Source organism: Miscanthus floridulus, chromosome 3, assembly GCF_019320115.1.
Source record: "Miscanthus floridulus cultivar M001 chromosome 3, ASM1932011v1, whole genome shotgun sequence".
Classification (NCBI taxonomy): domain Eukaryota; kingdom Viridiplantae; phylum Streptophyta; class Magnoliopsida; order Poales; family Poaceae; genus Miscanthus; species Miscanthus floridulus.
The window spans coordinates 142,080,706-142,101,307 of NC_089582.1; the positions used below are offsets into that span (position 1 = coordinate 142,080,706).

The 20,602-nt window shown below is 40.8% G+C and overlaps 1 protein-coding gene across 1 annotated transcript; it reads left to right on the forward strand.

The window, feature by feature from the left end:
* The first annotated feature begins 7,612 nt into the window (after positions 1 to 7,612).
* Positions 7,613 to 18,263, forward strand: LOC136542656 (uncharacterized). Its single transcript, XM_066535183.1, is given in 21 exon segments — positions 7,613 to 7,825; positions 7,937 to 8,006; positions 8,460 to 8,502; positions 8,802 to 8,879; positions 8,997 to 9,081; positions 9,171 to 9,253; positions 9,382 to 9,439; positions 9,937 to 10,047; positions 10,314 to 10,371; positions 10,546 to 10,642; positions 11,134 to 11,169; positions 11,257 to 11,393; positions 12,813 to 12,883; positions 12,970 to 13,023; positions 13,157 to 13,299; positions 13,589 to 13,735; positions 16,099 to 16,329; positions 16,457 to 16,516; positions 17,290 to 17,491; positions 17,494 to 17,513; positions 17,955 to 18,263. Coding segments are annotated over 21 exon segments (2,040 nt in total). The 5' UTR covers positions 7,613 to 7,704; the 3' UTR covers positions 18,090 to 18,263.
* Positions 18,264 to 20,602: the final 2,339 nt, after the last annotated feature.

Below are 20,602 nucleotides of genomic sequence, written 5' to 3' on the forward strand. Positions count from 1 at the left end.
AGGTAAATCAACTGTAGTAGAGCCACGAAGACATATGGATAATATCCAGAGATATATGATGATTAAAGAATATTTGAAAAAATATTAAACCATGACTTAGCTTGATTGACGGCCACGTGGTAGAATCAGCGCGCGATCCTAACATTTTGCGCTCAGGAGACCCTATTGGTTGTAGCCCCTGAGCATCAGCTCACGAGTACTTGGACATGAACTGTCGAGTAGTTGGTCACCGCAGCCAAAGTAGTCGGAAACTATGACGAGTAGTCAGACAACTGGCTTGCTTCCGGCTCGGGTCGTAGCCAGACAACTGGCTTGCCCCTGGCTCGGACAGCTTGACGTAGTCGTACCATGACCCGACTTCTTGAGAGAACTCTGAATGTACTTCGAGTTGTATTCTTGATAGGCTGATGTCGCGTTCTGGAGCCCCGCCAAAAAAGAACTCGGTTTCTCAAAAGAACTCGGGTAAGACTCAATCTCGGATGCGGAGCCTGAGTTTGAGTTGGATGCGCAAAGCCGCGAAATCTGAGTTGGATCAGACATCACGAGCTGTGCGAATCTTCCGGCGATTTGATCTGTCGTAGTCGCCGAAATGGAAAGGTTTTCGTGGTGATCCAAAACTTCGAGGAGACGGCCTTGAAGCTTGCCGTTGTTGTCCGCCTCGCAGATCCATGAACCGAAGATGAAGGTTGACCCCGTCGAGAAGATCATGTTGTAGAGGTTCATCGAGCTCTCGGATGCAAATTCGTCGAAATCTCCTACCTGGCGTGCCAGCTGTCGATGTTTCACCACCGATAGCCTGCCACGGGGTACCTAGGACAGTTTGTTCGGGCTTCAGTGTATGCAGAACTCGACGGTAAACGCAAGAGACAGTCGATTTATCCTGGTTCGGGTCCTTGACCGTGATCGAGTAACAGCCCTACGTCCAGTTCGACGTTAGCCTTTGCGTTTGATTGATTGTCAAGTGTTGTGTTACGTTGTGTTGTATGTTCTGTGTGTCTCTTCTCTAGGAACTCCGTCCTCCTTTATATAGTCAGGAGGCAGAGTCATAGTCAATTTATAATAAGATTCTTAGTAAGATTACAGAATAATACTATTATTAAGTTTACAAGGAAAGAAATTTTAGTTAGACTAGATCTTCTCTCTGTATTATGGGGTATCCGGTGGTCCCGTATCGATAAACGGTCATTTTACTTAAGATGGCTGACTCGATGAAGTTGGACTACGGTGCTAACGTGCCACGCGAGCGCAAAGCGGTAAATATGTATCAATTTTCTCGGATGCTCCTAAAATCTTATCGTCAATTTAAGAATGCTATGCTAAAAAGTTAAATATCCCGATTCCATTCGTCTCCCATCCATTTCTCACCAGAAGCGAAGCCGGAGGCGGAGGAAGGAGATCTCGAGCAAGCCGGAGCCGGAGAAGATGAAGACGTTCGACCCGTGGCCGGTCTTCTTCCGCCGGGAGTGGAGGCGCAACTGGCCCTTCCTCACGGGGTTCGCCATCACCGGCTTCCTCATCACCAAGATGACGGCCAACTTCACTGAGGAGGACCTCAAGAACTCCAAGTTTGTCCAGGAGCACAAGAGGCACTGACGAACCAGGTGAGGCTCCGATCCGCTCTTGCCCGTCCCCAGTCTCTACATACTACGTAGATCTGCATCTGCGCTCCTCTCTGTGATGCATACATCTGGCCTTGGTTGGATTCCTCGCAACCGTGTCGGATTCCGAGTGCTACTCGGCGTGTCCCAAAAAAAATCTGGCGATCGGACACCCGCACCGGCACCGGTGCGGCGGTGTCCATGTAACACTTGACCCCTTCAATGACCTTTATAATCTCTTATAGCAGATTTTGTTGGGTGTATTGTTTTTCTGCCTAATTTTGTTGATGTTTACAACATACAATTTGACCAGTAAAAACATGCGGGTCAGGAAACAGCCTTTGGGTGAATTAGCTGTATCTGACCATATCTGACATGCTATTAGTATCAGCCAGTAGCACGTGTGTGAACCTTAGTAGAATCATACTTTTTACCAAAGTAGCAAACAACTGGCAGTGGCACTTTGTAAAAAAACTACTTTGTCTGTTGATATCCTTGAGTTGGAGGATTAAGCAGTTGTCCAGCACGAAACCAGCAAGCCAAGCATAACTAGTCAACTCCATTGTCCTCGTCAAAATGAAATAATGATGAGTAAAAAGTATTTAACTCCATCGCCAGGTTCAGTTTTGTAGCCCTGCACAATTTGAAATGAAATAGGCGCCAATATTCGACGGTTTCCCAGCCTGCTGGTCCAGTCCATCCAAATAGATGGAACATATGAATTCATGGACTGTTTGCTGACCAACAAGGAAACAGATCTTGCTTTGTTGAAAACAGTGAGCAGCAATGCTCCAAATCCATCAAACCGAATGAAACCAGTGATTTGAACTTTCAACTCATTGTAAAAGGACAATGGAATCTTCTGACAAGAACGGCCCTGACTTGAAATACATCTGTGCGCTCCAAATTCTCTTAGTAGCAATTCAGTCATCCAATTTCACATCTCTCAGGGTTGCACAGAACTAGAAAATGTTTCTCCTCTTTCCGATTTCTTAACATTTCCTAACGGAACATGGCCAATTGGCCATCACCATTTTACTCAACTGACACCAAGATCATTGTGTTCTTTTAGTTTCTGTTCCTATATTATAATCAGCATCTCACTTGACTACTTGAGAATACCATGCAAGGGTGTATTTTTGCATTAAACTGTGCATTAGTGCACTTGTGAAGGATTCGCTGACAGCCAAAAGGGCACCAACTGGTAGTTGTTTGTGATTTTGCTCACATGTTAAGCAATCTATGATTTATGGTAAAGAGGTGTTGACAAGGTTTCTTGTATTGTGGAACCTATAATGAAGACTCTACAGGATGCCTTGCAAAACCAAACCTTTACCATGTTCAGCAACTGAATCCTTACCTAAATTATCTGTGCTCCTGGCTTGATATTTTGCAAATGAAACTGGACATTAATTGTTGATTTTGAGATGCCCATGGGTAGAATTAAACTCTCAATATGTAAATGAGCATTGGCATTAGATGTGAAGTTAATTGATTGTTGAGGTCCTTAGGACACGTGACAACTTTTTTGTTTGAAAATCACTGAAATGTCCAATGAGATTTGTCTTTCCCTTTCTAATGATCTCTGATGTTTATCACTGCTAAAGCCATATTTAACATTATCTGTGTTTGCTGTTTGACATTTTCTGTTATGTAGGCATGCTTGATAAGAATTTGACTAGTGAAACAATTCCTGGTTGGTTGTGACATCACTGCTTCCATCCCTAAACCTTTCCATGTCATAATTACCACTAGAAACCTAGGCAAAGTTCATTCCCTACAGTTTTCCTGAAAAATGGTAGGGTTCTCTCCTTCCTGTCAAAATGTTCCCTAGTAGGAAATTAAAATCTGCAGGGAAACATCTTCCCCACTGTCTTCTCCTTGCTGTTTCCTCACTGTCTTTTGCTAGCTCCCTAGGAACTAAAGTTGTAGGTAACCTTGCAGATTCTAGTAGTGCTGGGAGGATCACCTATGTGTATCAGTTGTCACTGCTAAAAGCCACACTTCACATTGTCTGTGCCCACTGTTTACCACTGCTCGCTTGCTCATGCCATTCATAGCCCCTTGTGCATTTGGGACCCCATACTAACGCTTACATTCCCTTGCAGGTGGAGTTGTGTCAGAAACGCCTGTTTAGGAAGCCAGTTCTGTTATGCTTTTGAATGAAAAAAATAGACCCCTCTTTTTTGTTTTTCTTAATCGAAATGCTTGCACTCTATGTTCCATTTTTAATGTAATAAGAGGCAAATGAATTGAACCAACAGCAATCAGCTTCTGATTGAAAAATATCGATGTGTGGCCTGGGTGTTGTGGGGTTGCATCGAATCCTGTCGATTTGGTGGTGAAAATGAAGATTTTGCTATATGATTGGATCCCTATTTGAAAATGAGGGGTGGAGAGCCTGTATGAGTGTATGGCCTTTAGCACTGCAACGTACAAATTGTGAAGCAGAGGGGTGTTGTACCATGACCATCTCGAGAGAGTTATTATTTGTAAAAACCATTCCTTCCCATATATGAATCGTGGAGGGAAGGAGCTAATTCTAAACGGCCTGTGGGTTTCGCATGGATTCTCGTATTTTTCACTTAATCTTTTTTAAGTGATATAAATTAAAATGGGTTGTATTTAGTTGTTGTTCACCCACAAAAAGTTCTGAATGTTTTATAAATATTATCATTTATATAATTTTTTGAATAAAATGATATTTTAAACAGAATCAAGCTTACCAGCCAAACGATATATGATTTATCATCTAAAATGTTTTTGTCTCTTAAAAGAATCTAGAACTAAAATGTTTCTATGAGAATTTGGTCCCTACCAAATGGACCCTCAATCCTTCGGATTCACTTTAATCCATTTTTTAAATGTGTTAATCCAAACAAATCCTGTGGCTTGGTTGAGCTATAGGGAAGCCTTAAAGTGGGCTATCAAACATGAACAAATAAACTATTGTATTTCTACATTGATTGAAGTTCTTGTTTATGACAAGTCAAAAAAGGAAATAAAATGGTCCACCTTTCTACGAACAATAACTAGTTTTAGCTTAAGCATCAGAGACAAGTTTGATTAGAAAAACAATTCTGAAAGATATAGCATCTTTCTGCAAATATCAACTAGTTTTAGGGCCCCTTTGTAACACAGAAATTTCACAAGGATTATATAGGAATTACATAGAAATCAGTAGTCTTAGGGCCTTTGGAACGTAGAAATTTAACAAGGATTATATAAGAATTTCATAGAAATCCGTCTATTTTCATGGAAAATTACGAAAGATCAAGGCCTTAGCTTAGGCATCAGAGACAAGCTTGATCAAAAAAGAAATACCAAAAGATATAGCATAAAGTGACAACGACCAATAAGATTGCCTTCCTTTTATAGCATCGAAAAAGTTTCCATGGCTTATATAGCACCGGTCTCATCTTTTAGGGGGTGTTTGGTTATTAGGGACATACTTCCTCTCACATCAGATCCTTGACATTAATTTGGAGTATGAAACATAGATTAATTATAAAACTAATTGCATAGATGGAGACTAATTTGTGAGACGAAACTATTAAACCTAATTAGTCCATAATTTGACAATGTGGTACTACAATAAACATATGCTAATGATGGATTAATTAGGCTTAGACCTGTTTGAATCCTTGGAGTTGAATTCATGCTAATAAATTATAATTTATGTACATATTAATTAAGCTAATATGGTTGTATGTGAAATATATTTGTATATTGTTGTTAGACATGCAAGAGATATGCTTATATGTTGCATTTTAACTATAGGGAAGCTGAGTTGAAGAGCGTGTTATAAGTCAAAGAGTAGAAATATAGCATGGTGATCTATAGAATCAATTTACATCTCTCACCCTATAAATTTGAAATAAGCTTATATGTGAACTTTGGAAAGTTGTGGAATCTCAAATTCGAAGCCAAATAGCATAATCCATTAAGTAGATTCCAAATGCACCAAAACGAAGGGATCCAAACGACCCCTTAATAGATCCGTCTCACAAATTAGTCTCCATATGTGCAATTAGTTTTATAACTAGCTCATGTTTTGTCGGGCTCATAAACCCAGGGTCTCTCGGGGACCGGCTTCCACGCCCGGGCTCAACCTAGGAAAACAAACATGTAGTTCATGGGCCGGCCCAAGAGTCTAAAACACAACGGCCCGAGAGGGCAGTCCGGTCGCCGACCAGAAGGTCTACCCAAAAGAACAAGCACCCGCTCGTCAACTTCTTCGGCCCACCTCTTTGATCGGAGCACTCGCTTCGGGCACCAGCCGTCTCTGAGCGGTCTCTCCAAATCGGAAGGCCTGGCCCAAAACGCTGCATCCTATTCCGACCCCGCGACTCCGACCCCGTAACTCCGACCCCACGACCGGGGCTCGTGGGAACCCTGCTTACCGCTCTTCTCCAACCGGCGCACTCGAAGCCGACTGGAGCCATTCGACCGGGGGCACCCCGATCGGAAGGAACCAGAAGACGTGCAAAGAAAGGCAAGGCATGGCTCACAAGTCAAAACCACTGTACCAGGGACCATACTCTGCACGAGACAGTGCTCTGCAGCCACCCTGACACAAACAGTATTGTAGGGGCCGCTAAAACTCCCATACGGTAAGCTCCCTGCGTGTCTCTGGACATCAATCGCAGTATGAGCTCCAGGATTTACCGTACCGGGTGAACATAGCGCGGCCCCTCACATGCCACTAGGCATCAAAAAGTATTTGTAGGTACCAGCGTCCATCCTTTCTGAAGAAGATAGCTCGACCTCCCATACGCATCTGACATCCTACAGCAACATCAACAGTGTTGGAGGGCGCCTACTATTATCCAATCTTTATCAGCGTGGGCAACAAGGCTTAGAAACATCCGTACTTTCTCCCTTTCACCTGTAAAGCCATCCCCCTTTATCTATAAAAGGGGATGCGCTCCCTCCAACAAGAGGAGGTCGACTTCTTCAAGTTTAGACTCACTAGATCGATAGCTCACAACTCCTCAAGCACACGCTCGAACACCTAGCTCGTAGCGAAGTTTCTGTCACTATCGGCCCTTCCGGTCGGAGCCAACCGGACTTCTTGTATACCCCATCTTTCTCCCTCTTGTTTGTTACCCCACTGCAAACTTCGAGTACCTAGGCTCAGGAATAAAGTCACCGATCGACCCCGACTGGACGTAGGGCACGTTGCCTGAAACAGTATAAATCCTGTGTCATTGAGTGCTAGAACACCTCCGATCACAACGTACAGCAAAACTACAAATATTCACTAGTTGGTCACTTTCTGCACCGACATGTTTAGTACTCCTAATTAACATCCGAATGTTAATTAATATCTAAACGTCCAAAGGGACTAAACTTTAGTCTCTTAATCCAAACACCCCCTACCACATTGGAGTCCTGTCAAAGCATATTTTGTTTAGATTCCATATCATGGATCAAAATACTCTAAAAAATGTAATACCGAAATATATCAACTTGTTTTAGCTTAAGCATCAAAGACAAGTTTAATTTAAAAAAAGAATATCGAAAGATATACCATACAATGACAACGAGTCATTCTATTTAATGGTTCACGTAATGGTTCACATAATGGCAAAGCTAGAGCAAACAGAAAACAAGTTTAAAACCATAGAAGATGCAGTCTTATAATCACTTTTTATGTTTTTATAAAATCACTATATATAATCACTATGCAGATTCTCCCATAATAATTCTACTGAAACCCCAGCCTAATCTGGACCTTCCAAAATGCACAGATCCATCCTAATCTTCTCCTTGGAACGCGAACTTATCTTAGCGCGTGTAAAATCCCAAAAAGTGCTACATCGAATGTTTGCGACCCATGCATGGAGCATTAAATGTAGACGAAAAAAAAACTAATTACACAGTTTGATGGAAAAATTGCGAGACGAACATTTTGAGCCAAATTAGTCCATGTTTGAACACTAATTGCCAAATAAAAACGAAAGCCCAAAATTCTAACTTCCTGGAACTAAACACGCTCTTAAAATTAAGCGCCTCCTAAAAAAGCTTAACCAAAGCAAACCCCTCGTCCCCACGCAAACCCCGATACCTTCGCCTTCTCCGCCCGCGCCGTCCGTCTCCGTCGATGGCGATGGAGATTCCGGCGCAGGTGCGCCGCTACTGGCTGCCGATACTCCTATTCACCGCCGGATTCCTCTTCCAGGTTCTCGTCCTGCCTCGCCACATCCCGCCCACCCACTACGACGGTGAGAGCCCCTCCGCCGTCCCCACTCCTGCTTCGCTCGCGCTCTCCGATTCGGCCACGTTCTGACTTCTGAGACTGGTGTTTTCGATTGGTCGTGCTGTGTCGTTTGCAGTACTGGGAGTCGAGAGGTTCGCGCCGGTCGAGCGGGTTGTGGGGGCCTACGAGTCGCTCTCCAAGGAGTGGTGAGTGCGATTGATGCGACTTACTGATAGCTTCTGTTTGAATTGATTTGGAAGTGTGTTGTTCTGTGGAGTTCGTTGTGGGAACTGGGAAGTGCATTTCTCGACTATTGCAAGTCGTAACGGGGTAATCTAGTTGGAGTTTACGAGTTTGGTGGTGTTTCTGCACTTGTTTTGTGTGTGTGCGCGCGCAAAATCTGGTCTGGTTTGCTTTTGTTTACATGGAATGAGAGGGCATGATTAGTGCTTGCCTGAATCACCAGCTTTGAGATAGTGCAGACGCATCACTCGATTCTCCACGCCAGTGTTAGTAAGATACTATTTGTTTGTTTGAGGGAAATTAGTAAGATACCGTGGATGATTGCTTGCTTGTTGCTTATCTGTACTGGTTGCTATTGTTCTTTTGCATACCTGCTTTACAGAATCTGAGTGAATCTTTTGTCGATGTTAACCCAGGCTATCTGAAACGAATCACCAACCAACTGTTGATATTATAAAGGTGAGATCAAAATCTAGAGCTCAGTCTACTAGACTTGGTAGTAGGTAATGTTTGCATAGAATATAGTGATTATTTTGTAAGAATCGCCTCTACGTCCTAGGCATGGCAATAACTTTCCATAGCAGACTCACCATTCATGTATCTATGTAGTCATACACTTTTCACACCTTCTGTCATTCAACTTTAAGAACCATTGAGATTATAAACCAACTACCATTCAGTCTTTTTTCTGTTTTTCCCCCAAATGCTTGCTATGAGAGTAATATATGAAACTTACAATTTTTTGATGGTTCGTACAGATCCGTTATGCATATGAGCTGTTGACAAATCCAGTTTTAAAGAGGGACTATGATCTTTTTGGACTGGATGAGCATAAGGTGACCACTCTCTCCCCCTCTCTCCGTTCACGTGCACACTTATCAATTGAAAGTTTCTTCAGTTTTATCACTTCTATTTCCCTATCGGTCTAAGAGTTTTTCCCTTCCATCTGGTAGGATGTCCTCGAGAGAGTCAAAGAACAATATCGAACAGAGCACTTTCTCAAAATTGATCTCCCATTGTTGAAAGACTCTGTAGTCAGTAAGTTCCGCCTATCTAATCACTTGTAAATTGTACTGATATATCCTTGCTTTTGTTATGTTTGGCATAAAACTATTTCAATTTGTTAGGTTTGACTGATGATGCCTTCAATGTGCTCACACATGAGTCGTTCATGTCTGCTATTAATGAAGAATACCCGTTAATCATACTGGTTAGTTTTTATGCTACCTCTGTAAGCGATTAAGATTCCGTTGTTTTATTTACATTACTTATGCATATTCTTAGTATCTTCTGGAACGAATCACTGAACTTACTGCTGATTCTTGCTCTATTTTCTAGGTATATTCAAAGGGTAGTCCTCGGTGTGCTCAATTTATTGAGTACTGGAAGCAAATTGGTATGTTTCTTCATTCTGACATGGATGCTATTTTTTATTTAGATGCTTAATGAAAATGCAACCTATTGTAGGATTACACATTTGGCCGCTGTTTGTTTGTTGCTTCACACTAGTCTTACATGAAATTATTTACTATTGATGGGGTAAGTTGCATCGACTTTAGTAGTTAATGGTATTGAAGGATGATGAAAATTGGAATTGCGGTAAATTGCAGGGTCAGATCTAGAAAAGACATTCTTTACTATTTAATGCATTGCCAAGTGGCATGCTATGAGAAAGGCATATGCTGATATAATCGAATTTGTCTACTTAGAATTTGTTACTTTTAAGACTGAGAATATTCCTTAGGTGAGCAAGCTTTGAAATTTTAGCGTTTTGTCTGAGCAGTACTTTATGGATCTTTTGGCAGTTGAGTCGACACTTGACAGTATTTTCCGTTCTTTAGAAAAAATCTCCTAGTTGATTCCCCCCTCACAATGTTTGATTGCATGGTCTAGGCACTCAATTGGATGGAATCGCCAAAACTGCTATGGTAGAAGTTGGTGATTCACAAGTGGCTGGTTATTTCGCCGAAAAATGGTTCTCCAAACGGCCTTTTTTCCGTAATGGTATGTCAATGCAACAAGTCTTGTTAGTCATAATGATGCGAACTATAAGTTAGTTTAGGTTTCGCAGGTGATCCACTTCAACATATTGACCGTCTATTTGAAACATTGTTAGTTTGTTACATGGATTTTGTCAAACAGAGTAGGTCAGTGAGGGAAGTGGATTGCTATTTTTTGGTAGTGGAGAAGTTGTCTTCAATTTTCTGTTGAGAAAAAAGGTATTCTTTTTGTTATGGTTCATTCATTCCATTCTCATTCGATTTGTGCAGGTGTACCAACACTTGTTGCATACCCTGCTAACTGCAAAAGTCCATCCTGTTACATGAGGTGACTATTTTGGCCAGACTATCAGTGTCCTGATCATATTTAAGTCTGTGACTCTTCTTTTCCTGTTATATCAGCATTCCCATGATCAGATTTTATGCCACACCATTTCCCATCTGTGCGGAAGACATGGCATATTCAGTACGCGGTCTAAATAACCATGTTTTCTATGCCTAGGTACCCAGGTGGGCTTTTTGTGGATTCTGTTGTTGATTGGGTTGCAACATCAGTTGTAGGATTGCCTCGGATCTTGTACTATTCAAAGGAGACATTGGTGAGCCTTATGATTAGCTCTATTTATTTATTTATCCTATGTCGATGTGTTCTTTCTAAATATTTGAAATTCAAAGCAAATTGAAGGCATGTTGGAAATGTAATCTATTATTTGAGTTAGTAGCTAAGATCCATGTGACCTACTGAATCATGAGTATGAATCTGCATCCACAATTCCTTTTTAGAGATACAGATTCTAGTTTGGTTAGTGAAAAATTTGTCATTACTTGCATGGGAAGCAGTCAGGACTAGGTTTCTCGCCCACTTATTTGGGATGTTTATCTTATGACATCATGGAACTATTTTAATTACACAATCCTTATGGCTAATTTGTAACTATAAAAGTAACCAACCAACACACTCCTCTACGTATTGTTCTTGTTGTTTTGCATATTGCTGCCCCGTTCAGTGTTACTATTCAACAGTTGCAGTTAGGTTTGATAGGCTTTACTTTTGAGGAATTATGGTTCTAATGCAGAGCTTTTTTTCCAGGGCCCCCAATTCATTGGGAAGAGCGGCCGTCATAAGGTTGAATAGCTTTTGCTGGAGCACCTTTACCTTTTGGGCCTTTGGCCACTCACAATTGCTCATGCCATCTTTGCATGCATTATGTAGGTCAAAGTTATCTTTTTCTCAAGTACTGGAGAGCGTGCTGCCCCGTTCCTTCGCCAAGCTGCCCAAGAGTATTCAAGTTATTCATCATTTGGATTTGTCCTATGGAGAGAAGACGAATCCCAGATTTGGTGGAATTCGTATGTGCTTTTTGAGTTTTTGTACAATTTTTTGTTATCTATAAATCATGCCTTTGTATAATATATTAACAGTAGCTATTTATAGCAGTTTAATATTATATATATGTTTATAATGAGTAAATAAATATGAAAATTTTTATCAACTGATACAATTTACTAAAACTATTGTGCACTAGCATTTCAGGCTCTATTAGTTGCAGAAATTCATTCTGCAGAGTCTGCACATTTTGCACATCACTTCCTATTTACAGTAACTATTTCATACTTAGCTACTAATCGTTGATCATCAAATTTTCTCAGATGACATTATATAATATTTAGATATATTCCGGCTAAAAAATATTTAGGGGCCGTTTGGATCCCTTCATTTTGGAGGAATTGAAATCTACATAATGGATTAGGCTATTTGGCTTCGAATTTGACATTCCATAACATTCCTAAGCTCACAAATAACTATCTCAAATTCATAGGGTGGGAGATGGAAATGGATTCTATAGATCACTATGCTATAATTCTATTCTCCAACTTATAGCACACTCTTCAACTCACTTCCCTACAATAGAAATGCAACATATAAGTATGTCCCTTGTATGACTAATAATAAATATACAAATATAAGGGGGGCAGACCCAGTGCCGGAGGCTCCCACATGAGTGGGGTCTGGGGAAGGGAAAAACCGAGGCAAGCCTTCCCCCCCGCAAAATCTGCAGAGAGGCTGCTTCGAACCCGCGACCTGGTGACTCAGTGAGACAGCTCTCACCACTGCACCAGGCCTACCCTTTTAATAAATATACAAATATATTCCACATATAACTATATTAGCTTAATTAATCTATGCCTAAATTGTAATTATTAGAATGAATTCAATTCCAAGGATCCAAACGTGCCCTTAGATATATTGGATAAGAATCACCAAATTGCTTTTTGTTTGTCTGAACATTTCCTTCCCATCTTGCCGCTTTTATTGTTTCAGTAAGTGGTATTATACTACTATTACGATCATGTTCATTGATCAGAGTCTTATTGCACATACGATTCCATGCGTGTATATATGGTTTTACACATGATGGTGCATCCAACCTTAAGTTCAAAAATAGTCTCCACTCAGCTTTGTCAATGATCTATTTCTGATCCTTTGCTTTTTTGGGCTATGTTTATATGCCTTGACTCGAAAGTTCCCATTTTTTGGCTACAGAGAAACTCTTAATCATGATAATTAGTGTTACAGTCTGACAATTGAATGCTGATACCACAAATAGTAGCTACTTAGCATCGAAAACATGTGATTTACTGATTTCAAGATCAGTGAGCATTGAGCAATTGAGCTACTGCATTTTAATGAAGCAAAACATTACCATGGTCTCATCTGTTAGTACACATGGTAAAATTGGTCACACAATCTTGTCTACTTCGGATCAGGTTAGGGGTGGAATCGGCTCCAGCACTTGTTTTCTTGAAGGGGCCAGGCACAAAGCCTTTTGTACACCATGGCAAGATTCCTCTCCCCTTAAGTTTTTTTTTTAAAATTTTATTTTTGCAATGCGGAGGTTATTTTTTATTTATTTTTGCAATTCAGGAATTTTTAGCAAGTCAGAGTTCATAGAGATGATGGAGGAGCACAAGCACCACGGTATTGTTGAACAGTTTCTGAACTAATTGTACTGAATTATCAAGCCACGTAGTATTGTTTAGGATGCAGTTTCCTTAAATGAAACAAAACATTTCTTTATCACCACATTCACTCCTTCACTGTTCTTGTTTAGAACTGCGACAGCTAAGAAGTGACACATCTTTGGAACTGGGTTGTGATGCTAGAGGCCATTCACGTGCTGGCAATGATGCAGCAATTTGGTATTGTGTAATTGTCGCTGGTCGTCTGGGTGCAGAATTAAGTAAGAAGAGACAAGTAAGTTTTCATAGTTAATTGCAATGCGCAAATTGGTATGGTTTATTATCTGGATAATCTTCATTACTAGTTTGCTAAGTATGAAGGGCGGGCCTGGTGCAAGCGGTAGAGTCTTACCGCCTGTGACCGGAAGGTCCCGGGTTCGAGTCGTGGTCTCCTCGCATTGCATAGGCGAGGGTAAGGCTTGCCACTGACACCCTTCCCCAGACCCCGCACAGAGCGGGAGCTCTCTGCACTGGGTATGCCCCTTTTTAGTTTGCTAAGTATATTGGTTTGCATTTGAAACTAGATTTTGCGTAAGGCCCAAGACAAACTGTTAGGTGATGTTGACAGAAGTGCTGGGAATGTCGATGATTCAGTAGAGGCATCAAGTGCTGCAACTGCCTTCAAAGATGATAGGTTAACCTTTGTTTGGTTAGATGGAGAAGTACAAAAGGTAGACTGCTTTATAATTTTGATTACTATTTATCTCTTATTATCTATAGTCATATTCGGGATAGGATCTTATCCAGTTTGGAATGTTATCTCTTGTTAGTTGGCAGGTTTAGATTGATTTGTTACGACCAGCTCCATATAAGGGATGACATTACATCCTTTTGTTATATACAAACAATAACAACAACAAAGCCTTTAAGTCCCAAACAAGTTGGGGTAGGCTAGAGTTGAAACCCAGCAGAAACAATCAAGGTTCAGGCACGTGAATAGCTGTCTTCCAAGCACTCCTATCTAAGGCTAAGTCTTTGGGTATATTCCATCCTTTCAAGTCTCCTTTTATTGCCTCTACCCAAGTCAACTTCGGTCTTCCTCTGCCTCTCTTCACGTTACTATCTTGGCTTATGATTCCACTACGCACCGGTGCCTCTGGAGGTCTCCGTTGGACATGTCCAAACCATCTCAACCGGTGTTGGACAAGCTTTTCTTCAATTGGTGCTACCCCTAATCTATCACGTATATCATCGTTCCGAACTCGATCCCTTCTTGTATGACCGCAAATCCAACGCAACATACGCATTTCCGCGACACTTATCTGTTGAACATGTCGTTTTTTCGTAGGCCAACATTCTGCACCATACAACATAGCAGGTCTAATCGCCGTCCTATAAAACTTGCCTTTTAGCTTCTGTGGTACCCTTTTGTCACATAGGACACCAGATGCTTGCCGCCACTTCATCCACCCTGCTTTGATTCTATGGCTAACATCTTCATCAATATCCCCGTCTCTCTGTAGCATTGATCCTAAATATCGAAAGGTATCCTTCCTAGGCACTACTTGACCTTCCAAACTAATATCTTCCTCCTCCCGAATAGTAGTGCCAAAGTCACATCTCATATACTTAGTTTTAATTCTACTGAGTCTAAAACCTTTGGACTCCAAAGTCTCCCGCCATAACTCCAGTTTCTGATTCACTCCTGTTCGGCTTTCATCAACTAGCACTACATCGTCTGCGAACAGCATACACCAAGGGATGTCCCCTTGTATGTCCCTTGTAACCTCATCCATCACTAAGGCAAACAAATAAGGGCTCAAAGCTGACCCTTGATGTAGTCATATCCTAATCGGGAAGTCATCCGTGTCTCCATCACTTGTTCGAACTCTAGTCACAACATTGTTGTACATGTCCTTAATGAGCCCGACGTACTTCGTTGGGACTTTATGTTTGTCCAAAGCCCACCACATAACATTCCTTGGTATTTTATCATAAGCCTTCTCCAAGTCAATAAAAACCATGTGTAGGTCCTTCTTCTTCTCCCTATACCGCTCCATAACTTGTCTTATTAAGAAAATGGCTTCCATGGTTGACCTTCCGGACATGAAACTAAATTGGTTCATAGAGACCCGCGTTATTGCTCTCAAGCGATGCTCGATAACTCTCTCCCATAGCTTCATAGTATGGCTCATCAACTTAATTCCCCGGTAATTAGTACAACTTGGAATATCCCCTTTATTCTTGTAGATCGGTACTAATATACTTCTTCTCCACTCATCAGGCATCTTGTTCGATCGAAAAATATGGTTGAACAGCTTGGTTAGCCATATTATAGCTATGTCCCCGAGGCATCTCCACACCTCGATTGGGATACCATCCGGTCCCATCGCCTTACCACCTTTCATCCTTTTCAACGCCTCTCTGACCTCAGATTCTTGGATTCTCCGCACAAAGCGCCTATTGGTGTCATCAAAAGAGTCATCCTTTTGTTATATATAAAAAAGGAAAAATGAATCAAAGAAGTATCCACCAGCCACCAGTCTACACTTTCTCCCAAAGTCCCTCCACTTCAAGCCATGCCATGCGGCCTCATTGTCTGCAATAGTTATCCCCCGATATGATCTAATGGTTGTAACAAGTACTACCTTAGGGGCCATAATACTAGACCCTTGTGGACAGAACCATAATGGATTTGATTCAAAATGTTCTGTGTTAGTCATAACAATTATGTGGACCAGTAATTTACAGTGCGTGCTTCATTGATTCTGTGAAAAAACACTACATGCGAGATTGGTCTGTGCTTTTGTCTATTTGTCACTTGTAGCCTTTTTAGAACCTCAAGGTATCCTCCAATTGCTTAGTGGATAATGAGTTATTGATTCTGAAAGATGTGTTTCCCACCAAATGAAATGCTCCGGACCTCCGGTTATATTATAGTTGTCCTTAATTCCCATGTACGTCACTGGAACCTGAGCAACAGAAACACATCAGATCCTGACTTCAGCAAATGTGTGGGCCATTCCACTGTCAGCAATCAAATTGCTCTTATATTTGTAAATACGAATAACATCATAAGCATATATTTTGGCAGCAAATTTGTGCTTTCTATCTTGCCACTGATTATACTGGAGCCTGTGGTCTTAGAGACTTTGGAGATGACAATGATAGACCTGAAATTTTCATTGTTCGATTCCAAAGAAATGCAACATATGAGGGACTGAAAGCTGAAAAAAAGAACAATCTTGTGGACGTTCTCCAGGGACTGCATACTGATGCGTCCCAGCTAGTGGCAAGGTACAAGGGTCCAGATGAAATTGAAGAGGTGAGAATTTAATGGTTTGTACCTTCTAGTGCATTATCTTTGTGCCTTCTGATAATTATGTCAGGTTTGGTACCTCAACACTAAAAGATCACTGCTAATTCTGTACCTGTTTTAACTAATATTGCAGATAAATAGGTGGATCTCTCAGATTATCAAAGATGGAGATACTAGAGAAATTCCTTATTTTGTAAGTCTCTTGCATGTTACTCCCTCCATTCCAAATTATAAGACGTTTTGGCTTTTCTAGATACATTGTTTTTGCTATGTATCTAGACATAGTGTATATCTAAGTGCATAGCAAAATCTATGCATCTAGAAATGCTAAAACGTCTTATAATTTGGAATGGAGGGAGTACAAAATTATTTTTTAAAAAGAAATCTGCAGGATGTTGTACTTGACCTTTGCCAGTTGAATCGAGATAGTTTTACAAGAGAAAAAAATTGTGTTATTGTGTATAGGTTAGCTAGACATATGTAGACTTCAAGAATGTCCATTCCATTAATGATTTTGAATTAGATTGACTTTTCAGTTAAAGAATGCTCTTATAGTTTCCTTAGCATGTATCCTTAAATGAAAGGGGTAAGAATATGCAAGAAATGAAATGTACTTCCACATAGACCAAAGGACGATTGACTCACTTGCTTGACTTGTCTTACTTGATCCAGTCATTGCCCAATGTATCTCCTGCTTTTGATGACTGTCAACATTATTTGGTCGATACAAGTTGCCTCTAACCATTTTTGTATGAACACTCGTTCTATCTACCCAAGCACCTAGAATATCGAACTTTACCATGGCTTGACAATTACTATATGCGATTGAGGTCTAAGCATTAATTGTACCGGGGACGAAAATGCTTTCACTTCTGAAAATAATGTTTTCAGAGCAGTCACATTGCACCAAGTGTATACCATATCCCCCATATTGTTAATCTTTGCAGTGCTCTTTTGTGTGTGTAGACTTCAAAGGTGCCAGATCTTGTACCAGAGGAAACAAGCAAAGAATGGCTAAGAAATTCTAAAAGTATCCGCTCAGCAGGGAAAAGTCTAAAAGATAACATTGGTTTCCATGTCCAAGATTACCTAACCCACCCAATGATTGGTTCAACTTTGATTATGTGCGGATGTATTTCTATGGGAATAATATGGTTCAGGAACAACAAACCAACCAAAGTACTCGACAGGTAGTTTCATGTTTGATATAAAATTAGATGAGCATTACCTTATTTACTGATTCAAAAACTTTTGGAGTTCTCCCCATGTCTATGCTCAATTTTCTTAATGTTGGCTCAGTCAGTTACAGGTAGTTTGTGATGTAGGTTTTGTCTACTACTACTACTCTACATACACCTGAATTTGTAAACCCAAAATACCATTAATTTTTCTTTCTCATACCATCTGAATAAACTGTGATGTCGCCAATCTAACTGTTACACTCCACATGATTCACTATTCATTTGTTTCCAACAAAAAAAATAAGTCACTTGGGTGGTTGCATTCCATAAAACCTACTCGTTTTTCTAGCAAATCGAAACATCACGTTCTTAACACTTCAGAAAGTATGTTTATGTTTTACTTGTTACTCAGCATTCAGAACTCTGATAGTATGTGGTGTCATCTCACAGGAGAAAGCTCCGAAAGACAAGACAAAGAGACCTCGTCCAAAGCTTAGCACGTCGCTTTTCGGTGAACCTTCTGTCGCAGACGTTGACCCAAAAGACGCTCGTCAGTGGGAGATGTCAGACTCGGATTCAGACTAATGACTTGCTCCTTACATTTGGACCTGACCTACTGCAAGGATGTGTTAAACTTTAGTAAACTATATAGTAGTGTGGTGGCCCTAGTTTTGGCAAACGTGACAGATTACAACCGATATAGTGAAAACAGTTGGATCACTGAAGTAATCAAGTTGCCATCTTTCTGATGCTTCAGCTGCCCTGTGACGTGACTCCAGGGACATATTTTTGCTATTGTTATGTTGACACATGCTTGTAAACTGACAAGCCTGGTGGAGATCTCTGTTAACCTATAATCTCAGAATGGAGTGAACTATAGTAGACAGGAACATATCTGTCTCTAGAATATGTAAATGATGTATCCCACAACAAACAACGTACATGCATGTTTGATGTAAGCTGGCATGTATTTGCGTCGTGTCCAAGCCGAAACGGTTAACATTGTGATACTTGCTTTTGTTTTGATTTTAAAAAAAAATATATATATATATATAATGCCTTTCAGGCATACCGCGTGCATTTGCTGCAGTCCTCGAGAGCTAGGTTGGGCAAAAACCAAACCAAACGCATGTCAGCTTGAAAGTTGTTAATATCTTGAGGGGAGTGGTAAAAATTTTAGGTTTATTGTTGTGTTTGGTTTGTTATCAAGTTTGCTTCATTCTGCTAGGAAGTTGGTAATTCTAATTGGTGACGAGAAAAAAACCAAAGTAGTGCCACTAAATTTGTAGTTCTAAATTCTAATGTTGGCATGCCAAAATTTTGCTTGTCTAGAACCTGGCAATTGGGTGAAGATCAAACAGCATCATCTCCTCTGTAATCCCTCTTCATGATGAACTTGTAGGTCTTCAGGTTGGCGCCTTGCCCACAGAACCACTGAAACGGCCTCCCCCTTCATGCCGCTGCACCCAATGGTGCTTCTCTAGATGACCAGATTCCTCTGTGCAACGAAAATGATATAAGGAGCTGAATCCCTCATGCACTGTAACTTGCTGGTTCATCGAATTGTGGACCATAGGAATAGGAGCAGGTGGCAAATTTGGGTTTCGAAAATCACACATTACAGTACTTTACCAAGAGTTTGGTGACCATTTCAAAATTGGGGCAGATATAGGGCTAAACAGAGTATATCAAGCTCTTTTTATATGAAATTACGGAGTATCAATTTTTCTTATAGTTCCATTGATCTGCAATTGCAACCTCAAGTGCGACACTGACGTCAGACTTGAGAAACCTGACTTACAGCTCTCTGGAGTATGGATGCAGTGCGATTGTTCTGTGACTATGAAGTGAACGGTACAGGATAAACGACGAGCCAATTGAGTATGCGCTAGTCTCCGTTGCATGCATCTACCATGCAGAGAGGAGAGATATGCAAGTAATCCTCACCATGCAAGCATAGATAGAAGTCAGCAATTTTCTATATAATGCGATTTTCTATATAATAGATTATTTAAAATGATCCTTAAAAACTGAAGCAGACCTATTAGCTCTGTTAGTTAGATTGTCGAGCTAAAAACGCGAACCTCGTAGGTTCGAGACCTGCATGGGCCATTCGTTGGTTTTTTTCTAAAAACTACGTCTCCACTCTAGATTTTACGTGGGCCAATCAACTTCGTTGTTTTTCCCTGCAACTGAACTCTGGACTTTTAAAACTTTTTGTTTTTTCTTGCAATCTTAAAAACTTCGTCTGCACTCTGGACTTTTACATGGGCCAATCACAAATATTCACGCTTCAGGCTATCTGAAACGATTCACCAACCAACTGTGATATTATAAAGGCGAGATTAAAATCTAGAGCTCAGTCTATCACAAAAGTGTGAAACAGTTGCTTGAACGTGTTGAGGCGGTGGTGAGATATCTCCTGTTATGTTGGAACCACAACACCCACCAGCCTCTCGAATGAAGAAAGAAAGAAGAGGAGAGAGAAGGGAAATAAGGGCGTATGTCGAAATCACCCCTCCGGCCCTCCCCCTAAACAACTTTGAAGCCATCAACCAAATAAGCCTAAATGCATGTGCTACTCATGAGGACTAGCAGCCTGTTCGGTTGGCCGGTTCGTATCGTTGTTGGTTCATGAAGAAGTACTGCTGGCTGGTTTGTGTGAGAGAAAAATACGATTCCGGCTGAAAATTTACGATCGTTTACGACAAGCCACAGCCAAACGAACATGCTGCGGTAGGGAGTGTGTTGCAAGCTTGTTAGCTATAGTTTGTCCATGCCATCATGTAGCGTCACTTTAGGCCCTTTATATTGTGGGCTAAAAGTGAAGCTTGGAGAGAGAGAGAGAGAGAGAGAGAGAGAGAGAGAGAGAGAGAGAGAGAGAGAGAGAGAGAGAGAGAAATTAAGCACTGCTCCACACGTTACAGGTAGTGATGATTATTCCATAAATTCTAGGAGCGATGCATCGATAAGAACCGATGTTTGATGATTTAAAGAAGAATAGCTTGTGGCAAGATAGTGAGAGAGCCCGAGGGAAGTGACAAGTATTTATGTAGTTTTTATTGGTTTTTTTACAACAAATTTTTATTGGTTGATGG